Here is a 23,894-nt window from a genome sequence, read left to right as displayed (position 1 = left end):
GAAATCGAAACTAAATCTCCAAGAGTTGCTTGGGACGGGAAGGACTAAGAATTTTTCAATATTCTGTGTAAAATGAGCTTTCTTTAAAACTTGATTTTCATAACTATTGACGTTCAAACACAGATATTTTTGGTAAACAACCATCCTTCATCCTTTATCCTCAAGATAACTTTTAATTTTTTCAATAATTAAATTAAAAAAGACCAAGAAAATTCTACAAGATGTACGCTTAATAGTTGAAAACGAATTAATTGCTTTATTCTGTGTCTCTTAAACAGAAGGGAGAGATCGTGGCAAGAAAGACGCCGTCACTGGTATGCCTTAAATTAAATTCAAAGTGAGATTCGCTTCTCTCCTTGTGTTTTAAGGTCCTCTACGGAGATACCTACGACGATATTTAATTAAAATGCCCCCTTCTTAACGCGGGGAGTTGTTCTCGAGCGTAAAATGAAAGAGACAAAGTCATATTGAACTCGAGGGTGTGCTTTAACGCGAAGGGATGGGTACCCGAGAACTACGACTACGGAGGTATTTAGTGTAAAATGTGTAGGTGCGAGTACTCCAAAGAAAGAGATAGAACCTCATTGCGTGAGTCGTAATTATACCAAGAAAAATGATATTCCGGGAATTTCATATAATTCGCAATATATTAATGCAGTAACCATAGTTAGTGATGGTGCTAGTGCAAAACTAGAACTAACACTAGACCGAGAACTAGAAACATTCGGATTTAATCGTACGTCTCTAAAGACGGCTAAACCCGAATGATTCTAGTTCTAGGTATAGTGCTAGTTCTAGTTTTACACTTACACTGTCACTAGAACTAACATTACACCTAGAACTAGAAACACGTATGTCTCTTAAGACGCCTAATCCCGAAGTGCTGCATAACAATTAAAACTAGAACTAACACTAGACCTAGAACTACGTTCTCCGTATTGATCCGTTGTATCAAGGTTTTACTCTAATGTCAAATTATATTGATATGTTGCATTTTATGTGGGACAAAGTAAGTAGGTAGGCCCTAGAAAAGTGAAATTCACTGTAAATAATATGAAGAATTGTGCATGATTAAGTTTAATCTGAATAGAAGCTTGATACCCGTTAAATAACCCGATCGGTATCGCCACACAATCTATGAATTATGCGAGCCTTGGGCGGCTTTGCATTGTTGGCAACGCCGAAACACAAAGAAACTAATAAATCTCACAAACGGTCCAACGATGAATAGGCGAGTTCGGACGTTCGCCCTTATTGCTGAGACTCTGCCCGGTTTTCCCATTCAAATCGACACTCGTGATGTTTCAATGGGATTTTGGAAAGGATTGCCAAATCGACGTTAGCCCGATTTAATCGCTTTGTTGAACCTCTAGCTCAAGCTTTCAGCGTATGCATCCATTTTTGCGAAATAGAAAAGAATCTGATGAATTATTTCATATAGTTTATGGAAATATGTTTGGTTAACAAAAACATCTTTTATTTCTACTATCATTATAATTAACATTTATGTGAAATTAGATTTTAAGATATCACGTTCTGGACAAACCACATATTAGTAGTACGAGTTTCGATGTTTGCAACCCAGCTACCCATGCTAGAAAGCTTATTCGTACAGCTTTGCCAACTACTCTAATTAAAGTTTGGCAAAAGCGCGACGAAGCCCATTAAACCGCGTTTACTGCGTCGCGTGGTGCATGCACAGGTGTGCTTAAAGAAACTAATGAGTGCCGGGTAGACACAAAAACTAGGGTTCCTCTCATCAACACCCAACGAGAGTTGTTTGCCGTAGTCGTGCATAGAAATGCTTTTTATCTTCTCTGTATCACACCTTAATCTGAATTACGAGCGGGTAACGAGCAAGCTGGAATTTACGGATTAATTAAAACCGGTAGATGGTGCCAGTATTTCTTCTTGGGGATGGCTTCTCGCGGGTGTTGCTATTGTGCGTTGTGAAATAGGACCGGAATCAGGACAATGCCCATAACTAAATTGGATAATAGGAGTAACCTTTCATCAAGGTTGAACTAACTTAATGGCGCGATGCGCGTTTCACGGGCATTACTCTATTTAGTGTTTGAAGAGGCACTTAATCTTTTATGACCGGGGTGTTAAAGCAGCCGCGTTATCGGACACCACTGACGCCACCACTAAATTGACGCGTAAATCATCCGTTTATGTGGTTTTCTTCGCTATTCGGGTAACTATTGATAACAACACAATAATAATAAACAAAAAAGATTTATATCCCTGTTTTCCTTTTTTTTTGAAATTAAATTTTCGATGGAGATGACTCTAATATACCAGATTCAAACAAGCAACTCCGTGAAATGAGGACTTAACTATTTGCGGAATGAGGTTTCTGGTTAACTATGCGGTAACAAATTGGCAGTATTGAATGTTCACTTGCTGTATATTGGAATAGTTTTAGCGCGATCTTATAAATCTTTTAATATAATTTCAAAATCAAACTGATTTATTAATGAAATCATTAATTACTTAAAACTTCTAAAAAAGTATTACGTTTTTTTATCAATTTTAGTTTAATAAGATTAAGGTATAAAGTTTTGGTAGCACAAAAAGCTTTTCTGGTTAGATTCGCCTATTTAATCGTTAAAGAAAACTAAAAGTAAAAAACTCTTTAGGTTTTATGAACAAGTAAAAATAAAGTTAATAGAAAAATAAAGATGTTGTAAATTGTATTAAACTAAAATTAAGATAAAGTCACTTGTGCTAAACAATATGCACATCTTATGTTTACACGTAATGCCCTGCAATTTTATTGAGAACTTGACCATATACCTCTGGAAGCCTTATTTGTGTGGCTGAACAGAAAATACAGCAAAATAAAAAGTCATTACACACAGGGTAGCGTTACTTCGAGATAGGATTGTATTGTTATTGTGGAATCACATCTTGATGGATAAAGTTTTAAAACAACCTAACGCAGCTAATTTTCAAGGTATTGATTACGCTGACCAATACTGAATAGAGGAAAATACATTAGCGTAGTCTTCCACAGGATATAAGTAGCTTGACCCAACTTCAAAAGAAACCAACTTTAGACTATGCCAATATAATCAAATGCTTTCCAATTCTAAAGCAAAGCAACCCCAAAACAAACCAACCCAAATTTATTTGAACTTAAAGTTCACACATCTCTGGCTTGGATTGCTTTGAGAACACAACCTCAAAATAACAAAGATAACTCTAAAGCAACAAAATCCAACTTCAAAGCAAACTATTTGAATTTAAAGTTGACATGTCTTTGGCTTGGGTTGGTTTGAGAATACAACCTCAAAGCAACCATGACAACTCTAAAGCAACCCATTCCAACTTCAAAGCAAGCTAACCAAAGTTGCTAAACAACAACCTTAAACAGCAAGCTAATTAAATCTTATAGAAATTCTACTCAAAAGTTACAAAATCATAATGTAACACAAATCCAAGCCAACTCATTACCAAACTAACCTAACACAATTCTATTTGTATGAGTTCTAAGTATTTTTTAAGACCTTGATTTATCTTCTTGCTGTTGATATACTACTTTTCTTGTCTATTATATGTTTCTGGTATTTGGCCACTTGATGTTACTTCGATCTGCAATATCTGGTAGTTTGGTCTCGACTAATAGCGTTTCTAGAACTTAGCCGGTGTACCTTACAGTATCTTAGTGTCCTAACTGCTCTATATTATGAGACTAACACAACAGAACAATATGACGGTGCTGAATAAAAGTTATAAGACGGTGCAGCAAATCTAAAAGACTTAAGTTTTAAGTATCTTGAACATGAATGACCGATCATGGTCAGTCTGGTCATGATCATGGTCAATTTGGCACAGACAGATTTTTTTCGGGATACTCCCAGTGTCCTTGCTAGTTATTCTGTGACTTTGGCAAGAAAAAAAAAGTGTGGCCGGCATACTCCTGCTACATGGCTTTAATAATCTTAATAAGAAACTATGAAGCCATTCCATGATAATAAATCTAATCAAAAAACGGTTATTTGAACGTGCAGAAAAGCGGAATAAGTTTCAAATATAACATTTTGAAATCTTCTGACCACACGAGTTCACAAATTGAACCCGTAATATCCGCATAGTAACCATGCATTTCACATAAATATTCTAGATGGCGACCTTGGCATAAATATGCGAGTCGGCAACACATAAAGCTCGACAGATCTCGGTGCGGAATACCGAGTGGGCCATAGACCGGAAATGACACTTGAAATGTGAGTCGTAATAAACAGTGTAGGGTGAACCGTCACTCGACGTTTACCACCGTTTCGTATACCCTGCGACACCTAATTTCTACTATTACATAATATCCAAACATGAAATTCCAATTCTATCTAACAACAATATACGGATACATTATCACCATAATAATCTCGCCCTAACTCTAACAATAAGTAGAGAAATAATCTCGATGATCTCGTGCCTTGTTTTTTAATGAGAACGATTGTAAAGAAACGTGAAACATGTCGTCGAGTCAATCGGGAAAATGGCAAACAAATGTTCTTCGAAATGGAAAAGAACACAGGTTGAATACGAGACTTTCGATTTTCCGGCGGAGGTTGTAAAGTCGCGATTTCAACACGCCGTCGTTCACAATCGGAACGGGGGCTTTTCAGTTCACGTACGCCACTGGAGATTTGCACCTCTCCGCCGGCGTTGCATTTAAATATGGAAGAAATCCCGGCAACCTCGCTCGTCGGAATCTCCTCGTAGATTATTCAAAAAGAAATATCTGATTTGAATACCGGAACGACGTGATATTTGCCGCAGCCGGAGTGGTTGTTCGCGTTACCGCGTCGCAAACAAATTACTCGAATCGCATTTCGTCTCTTTACGGTATTATTCAAGATATAAAATGAGGTCGCTACTTCAATATTCTCACGTAGGTTTATTTTAATTTTAGAAATATTGTTTCTACATGTGTAGAAAAGATCTGGAAGTCTGAAGACGCACGGCTAAACCCGAAACTTTCTAGTTCTAGGTTTAGTGTTAGTTCTAGTTTTAATTGTTATGCAGCGCTAAACCAAGAACTAGAATCATTCGGATTTCGCCGTCTTAATTTTAATTTTAGCCGTACGTCTTAAAAGACGTACGGCTAAACCCAAATGTTTCTAGTTTTAGATCTAATATTAGTTCCAATGACAGCGCAAGTGTAAAACTAGAACTAACACTGTACATAGAACTAGAATCATTCTGATTTAGCCGTCTTTAGAGACGTGTGGCTAAATCCGAATGTTTCTAGTTCTAGTTCTTGTGTTAGTTATAGTTTTGCACTAGCACTATCACTTGACCTAACATAAGACTTAGAACTAGAATCATTCGGGTTTAGCCGTCTTGAGAGACGTGCGGCTAAATCCGAATGTTTCTAGTTCTCGGTCTAGTGTTAGTTATAGTTTTGCATCACTAGAACTAACACTAGACCTAGACCCAGAAACATTCGTGTTTAGACGTGCGTTTCTCAATCCGGCCACGTGGACTGAACTTTGTTTATAGTTGTCCGAATTTGTGTTCATTAAAATTATTCATTCCTTTCCTTGTATTAATCCGTTAGATCGAGGTTTAACTGTACTAACATTAATGTCTTTAATTTACAGAACTTTTATCAGATAGTTGTCCGCCACCACAATTAGCATTAAATGGCACAGAAACTGTTGAAGGCGATAATAGAATAACTCAAGATTACAAGCAAGTCAGAGAAGTCAAGTTTTTCGGATCTATTGGTCCTTTGGGAGAGAAGAGGTTGTGTAAGATAAAGTGCATCGGCGGACAGTGGGTTGGTCCGCTATGCGTCAACCAACAAGGTGAGTGTCGACATTTACTGGCAATATTCGGGCTGTTTTTTGTTGACGGCGTCACCTCCAACGAACGCTACCCGGTTTATCTTCAACGAGCAGGCCATATTTTGGCGTCAGAAGCCGCTCGGACCTTGTAACTTGCCCGAAATATGTCCAGCACGTTGCCCAGACAGTTTTACGTCGGTCTCGTAAAAGGGGTAATTTACTGGGGCGACTTTTATCGACGACACCCCAGTGAAAACGTGGACGGTAGGTAGTAAATTCACGCGCCAACCCCCTTCTTCTTTTCTCGGTACACGGATTCCGGCATCGTTTGGACAGTCTATTAAAAACACTCTTCTTGTTTAAGTTACACTATTGTCTTTTTGTTTAACAATAACCAAAGTACGACAGAAGAATTAAAAAAAAACTTTTTTAATTGTTAATTGTATTACGTGACTAAGAAAAAAATGTTACCTTAATTAACGTAGTTTGGTTCAAAAATAACTGTAAATGTTTACAGAAACAAAACAAAAAAAGAATAGTCAAATATAATTTACGTGATACGTTTCAACCTTGTTATAATTCCAAACAGTCCACGTGTTTGTAATGCAATAAATGGGAAAACATGTCCGTTTTACATTCACGTAGGGTCGCCTGTCACACTTGACGCTACCCGTTGATTTATGAGAGCCCTTCCGTACAACGTTACTATTTTTTTAAAATTTTTTTAGTAATGTTTCTGTATTTTAATTATTTACCTTCTCGTCCCAGCGAAGTTACACACTCAACTAGAAAATAGATAAACTTTTCATTGTATACATTTACTTCATACATACCTACTCAGCGGATGTGTGAGAAAGAAACCTCATAAATGAAACAAAATGTTTAGATTTTACCATGAATCTTTTTGTATTAAGGAATTTAGGTCAACGATTTCTCTCTTCCGCCTCCTTTCCACTTAGCTTCCGGTATGCTATCAAAAATTTTTGCCAGGTGGTAAGACTAACATCATTAGCTACCTTCCACGTTGGTCTTAGGACGGAGTTTACGGAAACGGATTCTACTAAACTGGATGATATTAAGCTAATAAAGACGCCGGAAAAAGAGTTAAAAAAGGAAAGAAACTAAACAAAAGAGTAGTAGAGAGTCGTTTTGACGGACGCTCCTCGGCTTTCGAGGGCTAATTGGGTTTGTGGGAGCACACTGAAACTTCCTTTTTCGTTGCCTCGTAGTAAGTGGTACGGTTGTAATGAGCAACTTCTTGCGCTTGTAATAGTTTTCTCTGAACACTGTAATAAAAAGCCGTATTGCACACTACGTAACAACATCTATTAAGAGAAATCACTTGGAAGTTGACCTATAATTTTATCAACGAGTTTTTTCTTTTGTTATATAAAACAAAGACTCACTGGTCTGTGGGGACGTCATCGCATCAAAGTCATAAATTAAAATAATGAAATTTAAGGGGGGAGGGAAACGACGCTGTATCTCCACTCCACTCCGTTGTGAAATAGGTTCGGCGCGTTCCCGACTTCCGGTTCGGGAGTTTGATGGCCCGGCGACGTTATTATACAGGCATCCCCCTCTCGGGATATGCCGCCGGGGGCGGTTTTGCGCCTCTGAATTTATACACTTTGAAAATTCCACAGACCCCTCTTTATGTTTCCTCATTTAAAACTGTACGCGTCTAAGTATACGACATATTCAGTATGACCATAAAACGAACGTGTTCATTCAAATATTTATTCAATAATTCAAAAAATTTAATTTCGTAAATTGTTGAATTCCAAAAATATTTATTGTTAATATCTACAATAATTACTCTTTTAATTACTGTTATTAGTAGGCACTATTAAAATGTATAAATGACCTAGATATTATTTTACCTGTAAACATTGACAATACTAGATAATAAATCTATTTAATTTTAGATAGGAATTTACCTTTATTTTATATATTAAATTATTAATTGCTTTTTTCTTCTTTTATTTATTATATAGATCTGCAAAAAAGGGGCAAATTGCAACATCACGTTCATGTTACAACCTAAGCGTTTTAGTATCACAATAATTAACACTTAAATCTCTTTCACCCGAAATCATCACATTTTCAACTTGAAAGATCATAACTTATGAAGGAAAAAGAGTACCTATTATGCGTTCCGTACATAACTACAACAGTAGCCAATTTTTTCTTGTACATAACCTCAGATATCTTAAAATCATGACGTGATGGTCCAATTCTGAGCTTGCATTATGATTCTACGCAGAAAATTACTTCGGAAATGACTTTCAGCTGACTGACAACAAAACCTTGCACATCTATGTTATCGATCGCCTTACTGTCTTTTCTTCTTACTGTCTCTGTTCAATTCCTTTCTTTCATTACCAGCTTCTCTCTAGTCTTCTTGTTCTTTGTCTGTCATCTTCCTTACCTTTATAATTCCTTTTACGGTTCCCCTTTCTCTGTTCAGTTTTCGTTTGTCATTGCAGACTCTGTACAATTTCTTTTATCTATTTGTTGTCACCTGATTACTTTTACCGTTTCTGTTTAATTTCTTTCTACTACTATTAATCTGTTTCCAGTGTTCCATCTTTATGCCAAGTCCCTTTTCACCTTCCAGTCTCTTCCTATTACACGCCTTCTTATTTTTCTTCTTTAACCTCTTTCTTCTATTGTTAGTTTCTTTTAAGGCTTCCTCTCCTCTGTTTAATCTCTATCTTATACTTACAGTCCCTTTCCTTTCTTCTCCTTTCTCTCTGTCCAGTCTCTTTTCAGCCACGTTATTCACTGTCCAGTCTCTTTCTTGCATTTGTAGTTTTCCACCTCTTTATCTATTAAGATCTTTAGTCTACCTCTAGTCTCTCTCTTGCCTGTACAAAGGTACACTAAGCAGTAAGTTGGATATTTTAAAGAATTAGAAAATATGCTTCTATATGTACTGCTGGTCTAGTAGATACAGAAGAAAAATACTAAGTGGCAACTCACAACAACGGTTATACTAATCAAAACCTTAATTAAGGGCTATGGTAAATAAATAAATATACGACTAAAGTTTTATTAGGTTTATATTCGATACCTATAGAGATTGCTTTCGAAAACAATAAAATAAAAATTTTAGAATTCAACGTAGTGTATACAGAAAAGAGAAAATTTCATTTCTTTTTACCAATATCTCGGATCGCAAGGAGTACAAGTCCTATTGCGGTTGTCGTTTTTCGCGTCGCACGGAAAGACCACTTTTATCGTTTGAGTTTTCAGTCGTAGAGAGCGCTATAAGGGCCAATATCTCGTCTCGTTTCAGGTAACGGACGCTTTCATCCACTGTTCAGGAGTTGTAAACTGGAATATATCAATCCACATCTGTTGGTAACCTTCCGAAATGTGTCCATACACGTAAGTAGTAAAAATACAAAAATAACAAACTCTCGTTACAACATTGCATTTACTAAATCGTTGTTTTTATAATTAATAAAACAAAAATAATAAAAATCAAATCCTTTGTTCTTAGTAGGTTGATTAATATTGGTGTATTGATGCGATTCTTTTTTGTTAGAGTTAATAGAAAAGATACAAAAAGAACCGAAGGATATCGCGTCTTTAGAAGTAGCTTTAGCGGAGTTTCTCGAAATTTCTTTTGTTTCGTTACTGTTGGTCCACGATTCTCGCCCAAATTAAAGCATAAGATGCGAACTTGTACACATTTAACTTTGGAGTTTTTTACTTCGTGAAGTTGGCGAAGAAAATTTCCATCGTGTAACGACCGGAGGCGAATTTTTAAATAAACTTAGCAGTCCGAAAGGATACGCCTCGGGTCACTAACTTTCGAACAATAGTTTGTCTTTCGCAACGAAAACTAATCAACCATTTCGCCGTTTTGCGTGCTACTGCCTTCACTGGAAAATTCTTACTTACAACCCAACCCACAGCGCGTTCCTGGAAACTACGGAGTGGATAATTTGCTTTACCATGCAAGAATTGCCCCTAATACCATTGTATGTTTATTTTGGTGTGGGTAACCTAAAAGTAATGTTTTCTATACAGTGTGTGTCAAAAACACATTCCTCCAAAGTAATAATAAGTAAGCAGTGTTTACTTATTTTTGTTACATCCTGTATATAAGATTACTATATAATAAGATTTATGAGAATCTCGCGGGGACACAAGACATACTGGGTTGGTTATAAAACAACCGCATTTCATGAAATAATAAATTTCATTTTTCTCGAACGACACCCGAAAGCTACGACCGGTAATAAAAAAATACTGAAACTTTATTAACCAGTTTAGTAGTACCGGATTGGAAATCTGTAGAAGCTTTCATTCCGAGAGAATAGTTTTGAAATGAAACTCGATCATAAATTTTTCTTTTACGACCTTTTAGATTTTACGATCCTTTTATTAATTACCGTACGTAATAATTTTAATTTCTTTTTGTGTTCTTACAAACACCCTTGAAAAATCAATTTGTCACAACCCCTTTATCCAACGCCCTTCCTTAAGTCTAATTAACACCGAGGGCAAATCGTGTCGTTGCGACGGGGACGCCTTAAACTCTTGTTGCGGAACAAATCATCTCCGCCGGATTAGCGAATTCGATCCGGTTTCCTGAAGTGGTTAATAAGTCAAGGGCTGACAGTGGAGTAATAGTGTTTGAACTTGACTGGGAAACCACCACAACGCTGCTTCTCGTCCTTTCTGTACGACCGGATAAGTGCAGAGAATGCGTTTCAAGTGCACTCTCGGCATTCCCCTTATAAATTTTTCTACCCTGTCTAGAATCCTCTTTACAATAGTTGATAGCCTAATATTATATTCTAGAAAAATCCTTTCTGAAATTTTTACTACGGCACAAAAATATGAGAGGTTTAGTTTCGGGAGTTAGAGTTGTTTAAAACACCCTTGACCCTTTTCCTCTCGCGAAACGCAATCAACTAGGGTGTAGGGTGCGCAGAATTAATTCCACTACAGAGTTCTTATTATATTGGGACGGAACAAAGCGTAGCGCGTATAAAATTGACTCGCACCTGAACTTCGTTCAATTTGAAGTTTTAATAGCAGCTGGGGTGTTTTTGAAGGAGGGTAAAGTAGGGGTCAATTAACCCTGGTTCGACGCAGGCAAATTAGGATAATGAGCTTCTCTGGTCCAGTCCGCAGGTTGGGTCTTCCCACATGGTGCAAAATTGCACGTTCGCTGCCGTGAACTCGGCCTTTACAAACTCTTGGGGGCAGCATCAACGCGTTGTCAGAACGGAGCGTGGTCTACGCGGCTTCCCTCTTGCGTACCCACGACGCTACTAACCAACTTTACCGGTGAGTATATCCCGCCATTAACAACCCAACCCTATCCTGAATTTCCCTGGAAGTTTAATGTATTTGTCCCCAGAGGTAAAACTTTGTTTGTTTTAAGGTTTATTTTTGACACTCATCATGAAACATATTTTTATTTATTTTCTTTTAATTGATTTAGAGATTAGTTGCGTTCTTAATCCACATCGTTTTCTAAAGACATTAAACCAAGCGAGTTTTTCCGGTTCGTGAATATTCATGATTGCAGAGGACGCGCCTCCAACCATTTTGATCAGGATACCGTCCGGATCGGCAAGCGTAGAACCTGCGGGCGAATTGGCTGTTTTCCCAGGATCCACTCTGCACCTAGAATGCCTGTTTTCTCGGCGTCTCGGATCTCCGGACTGGACATGGACCTCTCCCCTGGGACAATACCTAACGGGTAAGACAAACGACTGTCCGATAGCTTTCCTTGAACATTTCCAGTGCTCGCTCGTCCCTTACGTTAAACTTTTCGCTACGCCTGCTTAAGGGATTTGTTCGCAAGATAATACATTTTGTTCCGTAAGGATTCAACAAGACTACTTCAGTAAAACCCTAAAAGTATTTCTTTGTAAATACAACTTAAACTCTTACATCTAAAGGATTTTGTTCAGAAAAGAAAGAATTTCTACTTTCCAGATACCGATAGATTGAAATAATTACAATTAATTTTAATTAAATTTCTTTTGAGTGTGTATCTAACTAGGTAAAAATATACTTAAATATTTTATATGTATAGTGAAAGAACAAGTTTAGTAGGAGTTTCTAGGCGAACCAACTTTGTGCTAACACCCGCCACGGGCAAAGTATGGAAATGTCGTGACGCGACCCCCCAGTTTTCGTATAGTTGGTGCGAAGTGGAAAAACGTGTCTCACGGGACAGAGCCGAGAACTGCCCTGCGGGGACCGGAAACACCACGAAAAACGAAAACAATTTCTTCGCACACGCGGGCCCTTCAATAAAACTGATAAAAATGAAAGGAAGCAACTCCAACCGCGATTAATCCCGTTATACGGACAAAGCTGAATCCCCGCATAAAGAGAGAATGCCTTTTTTTGCAAAATTCGCGTTCTATGACAAAAACGGGGGAGTAATTGGATTAGGGAAATCGGAGAACGGCCCGCGGGGCTCCAACAACGATCCTTTCTTGTACACCGACGTCACCAGCTATTAAAGTATTTGAATTACAAATTGGCTACTCGAGTAAACGTAGAGTTATAACTATATGATTCGAATTGCGAAGCTATGCTGTGGCTATTAATATTTCTTAGATAGTACTATAAAAAACAGAAATTATTGTTATAATTCATAAAAAAGACTCAACTCATTCAAAATTGTGTGGGTACGGAATAAAGTACTGATTAACTTCTTCTTCTAAGAGAAAAGAATTAATAAACTGGTGCAGAACAACCTTCGCAACTTTGAAACTAACCAAAACATTCGAGTTAATATTTAGCCACACCAAAATACTTTCTTTATACGGTTCCCTATTAATTTCAAGTTCTTCAACTGATTTATCGCTTAAAATGTTGTAATAGATTCTTTTAACTGTGAAAACGATATGTTGTATACCCCAACTCGAAGAAGCATTGATTTCCAAAACTGTGGAGGAGCATCATTGTCTTTTGCCAATATAGCAAAAGAGGAAATATTAGCTAAATTCTCACTAGTAATGATAGAATCAATGATCATGCTTATTTTATCACTGGTTTTAGTTCACAAAGAAATAAGCTAACAAAGTAATAATTCATCAAGTTGTTTCAGTCCATAATTTTCATGCTCTGCAAATATTTACACATGATAACTTGCTTTTGCACATCTTATTTTGTAACGGCCTATGATATTCTGCTTCTGCACATAACGTTCTCTTCGACAAATGACTATGATACTTAACTTCTACGTTTGATAATTTGGAAATATCCAAGATTTTTCGATTCTACTAATATTTTTTTCTGCGCCAACCTATGATATTTTTCTTCTGAACATTATATTCAGCTTTTAGATTTAACTACTAAAAATAATTTAGTTACAGTCTCTGTGATACATATACATAACGAGCTACAATATTAATTAAAATAGAATAGAAATGTTAATTGCAATTTTGCTTCGTTAAATAGTATCTAGAATTCGTAGATACAAGCTTTCAAATACAACAACGCTGACGTACAATTAGTTTAGCGACGACAGCTCGTCCCCGAGAACAATCGATCCCACTTCATCGGTGCACTGTTTGTTGTCATTCAACTAGGAACGCGCTGAATTAAGCTTAAGTCCCCCAGATTATCTGCCTATTGATAGATAGTCCATAGAGATACGTTGATAATTGAAAGAAATGATCCACTATTTGCTCAGTAGCTTTTTCAAGTTTTTTTTTGCCACTTTAATTACATTAGTTAGAAAATGACGACGACACGTTACGGATTCTCCCTGAGCGCGATATCGAATCAATTAAACCGGAAACGAATGATAAACCGTAATTAGAGGCGATATCGCAGCGTCATAAACCGTGCACGTGACCGACCCGTACCGTTCTAATTGACGTAACGCGATTTGTCGTGGTATGTGTGTGTATGGTTTTTTTTAGTGTGTGCACGTGTCCGGACACGGTCGTGTGCTGGGATCCGCGCTTACGATATGGCATATTAGGGATTATCTGATTTATAAATATGTCGTCCGTATCTGCGTCGTTTCGCGAATAATGGTTATGCGGTCGGATACGGTCGACGTTCCCGTAGCAATATCGGTAAATTGGCGGATATTTTCATTTCGCGCACAGCGGGATCGACGCCGCCGCGCCATGCCGTTAGTTCTTCCGTATGCCTTTCTTTAATTTACCAACGTTCGACCCGATACGGGGTTTCCATTAAGGACCTTTTTCGTCGAGAGAATGCTCCAAGGGGTGGACGTTCGAAATGGGGTTGGAAACTGAACGGGGGAAGAATGGGTGGCGGGTTTAAGGGATCGATCCCGCTAATAGATTTACCGCTCCAGATCATGCATTTTCCTCTTTTGCCCGCCGAGGCACCGGATCCAATTCATCTCCACCGTTTCGCAAGCGTCGGGTCAATATACGAGTACCATTCTGCCGGCTCGTACACTTACAAACTCTCTATTCGCCGCCGACGGAGATTTGTGGCGAATTCATTTTCTCCAACTCAAGAAAGGAAAGAGTAAATTTCACAAGTGATTCTTTAGATGAACTCAAAGGAATTCCTATGGTATCAATGTAGGACAATTTTATTTTCTACCCAAAAAATTATAGATCGTGTCTATATTAAAATAAATGTGATAATCAATTGCCGAAGCAGCTGTGCTGCCACGATACTTACGAAATAACTCGATAAGCTTGCTTCGAAAGAATGTTGGGTAAGGTTAGCTTTCTTTTGAAATGTCAATCATCCCGTGAAACAATATTGGAAAAGGTTAAATTTTCTCTTGAAATGACGAACATCTCGAGAAAGAATTTTGGGAACCTTACTCAATTCAACACAAATGTGTTGGTTAATTACCGAAGCAACTGTGATGCTGAGGCAAATGCGTGAGTAGCTAAAAAACAAATAATAAAGCTTTTTACAACAAAGAAAAATAAAATTTACTAATTGATTTTTCTCCTACAATTTATAGATGATTCTTTTTTGAAATAATTTAGAGCAAAACCGATTATTAAAACGAAAATGAAACAGTAATAATGACTGCTTCATTTTCATTCCTTTAGCAAGCTGTTGGCTTTTTGCCAAATCTCCTTCATTCAGTTGCTAGACAACCATAAGCTTATAGTGGTGGAAAAACAAATTTTGGTGTAAAATTCTGCAATGTGTTCAACCACTCAGTCGGAGTGCTGTAGCAGAGACTTTCAATTACTGCTTGTTTCTCTCGTTCTACGGAGACATGTCCTTACCCTTCGGAGATTACCATTAGGTTTTGAATACTTTACTAATGTTACCTAACAATAACAAACTCGCCCAATATTAGAGACTCTTCAACTGCAAACAAACGACGCTCAGTTGTCCTGATTACCATTGTGACTAACGAACGATAAGCGATCCTATATCGAACGATCGAAAACGCAATTCAATTTTGCCTCAACCTGTCTATAATTCGCTGTGAATTTGGTAATGATGTGACAAACTCCCTCATCTATGATTAGGTTAACTTGATTTAGAAAGGCTTATCTCGTCTATTACTAAAGCTTGTTGAACAGGTACCTCATTAAGTAGGATATTTCGTTCTCTATCTGATTGTTTTTCAAGAGCTTTAAGCATTAGCAGAGCTCTAAGCATGGAATTTATGACGAGTAGCTAAATTGGATTTAGAAATGCATATCGCTTGTATTGTAATATACTATACAGTGGTTAATTTGAAAAGTTTCCCCAATGTCTGGAAATCTAGAAATTTATGAAAAATGTCGTTGAAACACTACTAAGGTGTTAACGTCTGTGTGAGCTCAATCTTGTTGAACATATACATCATCCTTATCAACTAGGATATTTTGTCCTCTATCCGATTGTTTTTCAAGAGCTTTATAAGCATGGAATTTATGAAGTTTTATAACTTTATGAATAGAAGAAATTCCATTTGCACCAGAAATCTGACGTAATGAAGTATGTATTAGGATTTATGCCGAAATAACTCAACACTTGCACTAGATTGGCTTCATTTAAAACTGTGGGCTTAAAATTTTGGGCATATCTATTAGATGTATTCTTATCCATTTCATCATTTTGTTAGATGTTGCAGCAGTTAGTCGAGCACATTGATTTTCGGCTTCATAAATTAATAACGTTTCAACTTTTTCTTCCAAAGTTTAAACTATAGTTGTTGCTTTATTTAAATAACTCTGGGTTGGTAACTGTAAATAACACATTATACTAAAGTAACAGCCAATGTATTTCCAAACAAAAATGCCGTAACAAAACCTGATATAATCCACTTTTTATCCTAGCCTGTTTTTAGTTTGTACCATTATTTTTTTGCTCGGTTTACACAAATTGAATGAAAGAACGCAAAATCAGTATAAAAACGTAACTACAATAATCATTTTTATTTATTAAAACTAATCCTGCATTATGGGCAACTCTTGCGTTAGATTCTTGTATATTTTTATTGAACAGCCAGTACGTCTCTTAAGACGGCTAACCCGAATTTTTCTAGTTCTAGGATTAGTTTTAATGCTAGTGTTAGTTCTAGTTTTAATTATTATTCAGCGTTAAATTGTTGTATATTTTGCATTGAGCTAAAAGTAGAACTAACATTAGACCTAGAAGCAAAACTCGATCAAGATCTTTATTTTATATTATGAACCTTAAGTCTTAAACTAACAAATGTTCCCGGGATGTAGCAGTCCTCTTAGATTCTACCGTCCTTGCTATAAATATAAATTCAGGTAGACTGAACGCAACTTTTGTTTTATCGAGGTTTTACTGTATTGTATTTTGCATTTTAAGTAGAAATAACACCTTTATTTTATGATTATACTCCGTTTTTTAAAAGCTGTGATAAAAAGACTTCTATAATCCTCTTTTTTACATAGTTATTCTTTTTGTGTGTGAATAATTAAAATATTTAAGTTAAAAAAATTTCAAGGAAAGTACGAACTCGACAGCTCGGTCTCAGATTTATTCTCCCTAATGGGTCTCGGCATACGAGGCCGCACAGTTAACGAAAAAAACCGTGTGTTTTATGAGAGCTCTGGACCATATTTTTTCCAGTACTCTTCCTTTTTTTCAATTAACCCCGTAGTCTTTTCGAATTTCGCGGCCTCGCGGTAAGCTTGGTCCTCATTTCTTTTTCCTTGTTTTTGTCGAGTTTTGTTTCGTGCTGCAAATGGCGCGGCGATTTTCATAGAATTGATCGCGCGCGGCTTTTGCTTTTTACGAGTCTTTTATCGGTCCAACTTCAGCGGGAAATGGCAAAAAACTTAATGCCCCAAGTTTTCCAACGATCTCCACTAAAAAGAATGGTTTTGACTTAACAAAAAAAATTAATTTGTTCTAAGCATCACATTTTATTATTTATCTTATAAGACGTACACCTCATCACCTTGTTATAAAAAAAAGCTAAATTAAAAACAGCGACGTTTCGATTTACTTTTGCTTTGATTTTCCAATTTTCTTGTTAATGATAATTTTTGTTCTTGGGCGGTAAACAACATTTGCATTAACGTTCTTTTTTCTTTTTCACCATCTTCAACCTGTCTTAATAAATCTTCGCATTGTTGTTTGTTATTATTTTCAGACACTCCATTTCCCGATTTATCTCTTAACATTTTTACTTCATGCTTTAAATCTTTAATCTGTTTGAGCAACGTGTTTTTTTCTGCTTCAAATTTTATCTTCATGTTTTTTGTGGATTCTTCACATGTTTTTTTCGTGGAGTTTAATACTTCTCTTAACGTGGTAAGTTGTTCCCCTTTAGTTATAGTTAAAATTTTGAGCCTAGCTACTTCCTCTTCAAGTAAATCGATGTCTTGAGCGTTGATATTTTCATTCGATTTTGCGCACAATTTTTTTCTTCTCGCAGATTCAATTTCTTGTCTACTTTTAATCTCAGAATCTACTTGTGCTTTTCTCACATCAGATAATTGTTTATGCAAATTAGCGTTTTCTTCTTCCAATACGTTGTAATAGGATAAAAGTCGTACTTCTTTGTATTTATATTCTCTCAACTCTTTTTTTACCTCCTCCAACTCTTGGTCTGCATTTTTTATATTTTGATTTATTAAGGAATTTTCTTCGAGCAATCTATTTCTTTCTTCAGATACTATCTGTAATTTCTCTTTAAAGCATTCCAGTTTTGTTTCCGCTTCGGACAGTTCCCTGGACAACATCCATTCTCGTTCGCTCCACTGCGAATTTGGGTCCACAATTTCTTCCGATAACGGTTTATTGTAATCGCATGTTGAGCTTCTCAAATTTAACGGGGGTAATATGTCAAATTCTGCACAATCAGGTGCTGTACATTTATTAAACTGGCATCGATGCGTTGACGAGTTCGGTTGGTTATATTTATAGGACATTTCGGTTTATAAAGGGATGAGGTGTCGTCCCATGACATTTGACACTTAATTTAATAACCCCTACACCGTTAAAGAAACGTTTAACCCTCGACACAAGTATTTTAAACGGCCAACCCATAAACGAGCCAACAAATAGGCAATTTTGCCGTTGAATGGAGTTCAAATTGTTCTTAGAGTGAAGTTTGCGGAATAATCCTACGCCATCTCAACGTGAAATGAAAAAAATCATCTCGACGTAAGGGGGTGAAAGAGAAAAGAAAGAACCAAGTGTTGGGGTGACTTAGCACAAAAAAGAGAAGCACTTCAAGGCCGCTACTGATTAATTAGACCTTGTTCGTTAGGAAGAGGGGAGTCATTTTCATTACGGAGAAGTTGTTTTTTAAGTTTTTCTTTCTTTTTCAGGTTGGGCAATTGCTTCTGAGGAAAGAGATTGGAAATATAGACTATCTATTTATTACTCGAAACCGCAAGATTCTGGCACTTTTACTTGCGCAACTCCGCGTGGGATCACCAACAGCATATCTTTACATGTCGCTGGTAAATATTAAATTTCATATCAATTTTTAATAATGAATCGCCCAAAACAAAAAAAGAATTGAATTAAAATTGCAAATCAATATATAAAAAACTTCATACAAAAAATGTATTGATTTCTGCATTTGGTCATAAAAAATTTCTCTCCACACCGAATTTCAACATACCTAGCGTTTTATGAACATTTTACGTCAATTGATTTTTTTATATTGGAAAAGCTAATTAAAGATTTAATTTTACTTCGCAATAGCAATCCATTGTGAACCTATATCAGTATCCGGGATGCATATTACCGTACGAGTGGAAGGAACACGGTTGGGACACACGGCAATTTTCCAATGTCCTGTAGGATTCAGGATTAATGGGACGGCCAATATTACCTGTCAGGCTTCAAGTAAGAATTGAAATTGCTTTTCATTCCTTTTTAATTGATTTCGTGATTTAATTTATGTTTCACAAATTGTATAATTTCGTTTAAAATGGTAATTTTTCACCGAATTCCACATCTTTCACGTAGGAGGGTTCTTTTTTATAAACGAACGACTGCGGTGATGTTTTAATGACCACCGCGGGTTTATTACGCCGCTTTACTAGCAATAATGGAGGAGTGAATTTAAATTAACAGCAGTTAGACAAAGTGTTCGCCCTTGGCTACCACCAGCTTTTCAAGTTACTAAATTACAGTTAGCTATTACTCCTCCTGTACGGTTTTACTTCCGGTTTCCGTTTAGGTATATTCGCGCGAATATTGCATTTCCGAGCATTTCATATGAATATGATTAGTCAATATTTAGACAATGGCCATCAAAGAGAATGTTACATATACGTGAATTCACTAATTGCACGTAATGTAACTAATTTGTGGTACAATGAAAACCTATTTGGGGCATGAAACCCTATTGAGACTTTTGTAGGTCTCATATATTTTGTCAAATTAAAATAGTAAAACAAAACCGCGTACAATAACCAAGTTGATTGTGTGGAAACGCGTCGTGAATAATTAACGCGTTTAAAAAATGCATAACATCCCACAATGGTGGACGCTCTACAGCAACGGGTTCTATTACGTCGCGACGCCATTCAAGCGACAAATTGAGAAACTGTTGCAGCAGAGATTGGTTTCCAACCCTGAAAATTAAACCCTCGAGCAACGTTGACGTTAGACCACTATTTAAATTTTCAACGCTAACCCTCTCAAACGTGATTTTTTACTTTTTTATCTTTTTAGGTAAATGGTCTGCGCCAGTTCCTAATTGTGAGCCGGTGCGTTGTTCGTCTCTTGACACATCAGCCGTACTTTACGAGCCTCACCTCCAGCTTGAAGAACACAACTCGAGCTATGGTGGCCGAGCTGTGTTTAGCTGCGCCTGGGGTTACCGTCTGATGGGGCCTCCGGGTCTCGAGTGCGAATTAAGCGGTAACTGGAGCGGTCCGCTACCCAAATGCGTCCGTAAGTAGTTAATGCTTCATTAACTTCCGTAACAACAGCACGGAAACACGCGAAGCCACTCGAAATGTTACCCCATCAACGGTTAACCAACGATATCCATTTGGAAAACTAATAAAAATTAACGGCGAATTTATTCTAGTTTTTATGTTGAATAGAATAGAAAATATTGGTGGAGGTGCCGGTTTATCACTCTTCGTTCGAATTACGCTTTGTCAGAAATTCCTATAAATTACTGTATTCATTACAATTACAAAAATGGATATTGCGATTCGACCACCAGAACCACAATAACACTGAATCCCGTTTCGATGAAATGCGAAATATAACATTCGCGCGGTTCCGCGATGAACGACCTAAATATATCCCATTCGAACGATGCCCAATAACAACGAGCGCGTTTATTCATAAAACGTCGACAGCCGACATCGTAAATCTTTCGTTGCCCGTCGGCCGCGTTTAACGCGCCGACGCGTTTTGGATTAATTTACGACACTCCCTAATGTAATTGCTTACTCCTTATAAGAATACGACGAATGGATATCAAATTTTAAATGCTCTTATGTTGAATTCCAGCTATTCAATGTCCTCCACCGGTTGCTCCAATCCACGGCCACTTGATTCAATCGGAATCCGCCGGGATGGATGGAGGTCGGTATGCTGTTGGGAGTCTCGTTCAATTCGCTTGTAGAGGAGCACATGTTCTTGAAGGTGAAGCTTCTATCATCTGTACGGAAACTGGATATTGGTCTCATCCGCCACCGTTCTGTAAGAAAAATTTTATAAAAATTGAATTTTTTTGGTAGTTATTTTATTGATATGAGTTTTTAAATCTTTAATAGTTGCTGAGTATAACACGTTAATTTACAAACTTGAGAAACATGTGTTTTCATAGCTTTATCATCGGTGTGTTATCATATTTTGTAGTTTTCTTAAAGTTATAAGTAACACTTCTCTGGCTTATACACAATGCGGATTATTGCTGTAAATGATCGCTTGGTATAAATTTACTTATGTGTTAGAGATTATAGAGGCAAAAGGAAGAACCAGAAACGAGGAAAAAACGAATGAAGAAAAGAGTCAGAATCAAATAACCCAAAACACAGAAATAGGCAGAAGCCGAAGACTTGAAAAAATAAGAAGCCAAAAAGAAAGAATTAAATACAAGTCGGAATCTAGAAGATGCTGGATTCCGATGAATCCAATAAGGTTGATGGAGGCAGAGGAATGTCAGAATAATAAAGGAACCCAAACGAATACAGAAAAGATTATTAAAATATGTTTTCAAAGAAATCAGGTGTACAAGCAAGGTTACATTGGTTCAATAAAGCTGCTTATGAACTGCTTCTCAACAATGCTCACCTTTTTTGCTTTTTGAATCTGAGACCCAAAATTCAGCAAGAGACTACGAATGTTGAGAATCAAGGTCCAGTTCCTAAACTGAACAACTAAAGTGCTTCACACTTAAGAAACACTTTTATTCAGAATCTCAATGTGTTCACACATTCCTGCCATAATCAATATAAATTCCTCAGCTGTTTCTATTTCTTGCGTAATCTTTTTGTCTTCTATAAAGACTCTTCATCATTGATCTCATTTAGCTAATAATCCCATCAGTCTTGATTACAACTCTCATCACATCGTCGTCACTATTTTCCTCACATTTTTATGATTCTATTATCTCATTTGTTTCCACAATTCGTACATTTCATATATCTCTGCAAACATTTGTTTTAGAAAATGTCGATTCTACTAAATTCCGTCTCTAACAACAGTTGATCTCTTAATGTATCCACCTATCCATATATCTTTTCCTAATTATCTCGTTCACTGTTCTTTACCTACCTTTTGCAGCAGCTTTCCCTTATACATGTCCATTTCCCTTTTGATGTGTAAGATACGCCAATTCAAGTAATGTAATTAATGTCCATACATACGCAGGTAAGTCCGCGAGTAAATACGTACAGTTAAGCTCTGGGGCAAAACAGAACGCCAGTTTTCGCCATACATTATTCTCTTCAGTTTCACAATTTTAATGAAATTGTATATAAGATTTAGTGTGGTGATACTATAGTCTAGTTGTAAATACATAAATATTCACGTATGATGACATCTGAAGAATCAATATTACATACTAAATGCACAAAAGCATGACTAACTATTTATAGGATGAATCTTTCTTAAGAACTTTCATTGTAATTCCAGTGATTATGATTGTTATCGATATGTTACAAATCCTTGACAGGTCTTCTGATGTTGGCTGGGAGACTGAAATTAATTAAAACTCATTAAAATAAAATATTCATCACTCACGTATAAAAATGGATACCTTTATCAAGTATAAAATCCGATAGTTGACTCGAATAAATTAACATACACATTCATGCTTACCTTCGGACTTGCACGATGATTTTTTTTGCGAGTTCTGGCTGGAACTGAACATGCTAAACTATTTTGGTCCTACACATGCGCACTTACTCGCGGTTTACGACCTATGCAGGCAAGTGCTGTGCGTATGGGCCACATAACACTTGCAGTGCATCAGTTGAACTTGTCATATATATATATTCAGCGTTCAAAGCAAGAAAAGCTTCGAAACTAAATTTAACCCTTTCATAGTACTGCTTCCCATTGCGCTAGCTTGATGCAATAAACTCTCAATCTCCACCAAAATCAGTAACATTTCTGCCAAAATATTGTCAATTACTTTCGCTGTCGTCGAGGTCATACATACATTTTAGAGTCAACTCCTGTGTTAGATATCTGCTGCTACACAATTTTTGTAGTTTTATACATCGACGCTCCCAAGTAAATAGGGCATACTTTTGGTATCAGTCTGCAGCAGAAACTATTGAATTATCCGCCCATCTATGTCTCAGCCAATGAATGAAATTTCTCAGCTACCTTCTTAACCTATCAAGTCAGTCCATTAAAACCAAACTTTTCGATCCTATGTTTATAACAATAACAATTTTTTTCCAGTACAACTAAAGACTAAAATTGTATTTTTTTGAATATAGTGACTAAGAATTATTAACTAGTATACAGAAAATGATATCAAATCAGATAACATCATTCTTCTATATATTTTAATTGTAGTTGTATGTAGTTTCAAGTGAGGTTGGTTAAACCACAGGTGGTATAACCAAAGCACTTGGGCCCCAGCGGTCCCTTTGTACATCCTCACGGATTACTTCGGCCATGTGTATGCCTATTTGGAGGAGTGAAAGATGTTCTAATGGCATCCGATAGGCTGATACCGCTTCTTCGCCTCGCCTCAAGCCGGGCTGGTAATTCCAACGCCTAGACAGTTGAAGCCCCTCACAAGCCGGGCTGGTAACTCCAGCGCCCAGAAACTTGGGTACATCCGCTGGCGGCAGTACTGCTCAAAGAGCGCAGACGCGCATTCAGCCCGTTTTGCGTTCGCAACCTCCAGGTACACATGTACAGTCATGTTCATGGGAAATGTACACTCAAGGTCAAACGCTGTTGTGAGATCCGACCAAGCTCGTGGGCGTTCGGCTCAGCCCGTTTAGCCAGTCGAATGTCAGATCTTACAACAGCGCTTGACCTTGAGTGTGCATTTCCCGTGAACATGACTGTATATGACGACAACCAGAGATGTTAGACTGGTTGCCGGGACCGACGGCTTAACGTCCCCTCCGAAGGACGGGGAGGAGACTCGGCGTGTATTCACTGGGAGCCACTTACCACTGAGCCATTCGCCCCCCTTTTAATTATTATTTGTTAAATAAAATTGATTTTCTTTAA

The 23,894-nt window shown here is 37.1% G+C and overlaps 1 protein-coding gene across 2 annotated transcripts in view; it reads left to right on the top strand.

Moving 5' to 3' along the window:
* LOC111426827 (hikaru genki) overlaps nt 1-23,894 on the top strand; it is a 41,225-nt gene that overhangs the window by 16,785 nt on the left and 546 nt on the right. The window contains exons 3-11 of one of the 2 annotated variants that reach the window (XM_071194142.1): nt 5,613-5,819; nt 9,100-9,191; nt 10,946-11,108; nt 11,353-11,526; nt 18,545-18,679; nt 18,927-19,070; nt 19,905-20,126; nt 20,700-20,891; nt 21,146-23,890. In XM_071194142.1, the coding sequence (XP_071050243.1) occupies nt 5,613-5,819; nt 9,100-9,191; nt 10,946-11,108; nt 11,353-11,526; nt 18,545-18,679; nt 18,927-19,070; nt 19,905-20,126; nt 20,700-20,891; nt 21,146-21,147 (1,331 nt within the window). In that variant the 3' untranslated portion in view covers nt 21,148-23,890. Of the gene's footprint in view, nt 1-5,612; nt 5,820-9,099; nt 9,192-10,945; nt 11,109-11,352; nt 11,527-18,544; nt 18,680-18,926; nt 19,071-19,904; nt 20,127-20,699; nt 20,892-21,145; nt 23,891-23,894 lie in introns of those variants that run through there. The other variant, XM_023061614.2, reaches the window with a different exon arrangement.

Source organism: Onthophagus taurus, chromosome 2 (assembly GCF_036711975.1).
Source record: "Onthophagus taurus isolate NC chromosome 2, IU_Otau_3.0, whole genome shotgun sequence".
Classification (NCBI taxonomy): domain Eukaryota; kingdom Metazoa; phylum Arthropoda; class Insecta; order Coleoptera; family Scarabaeidae; genus Onthophagus; species Onthophagus taurus.
This window is presented reverse-complemented; position numbering and strand designations above follow the sequence as displayed.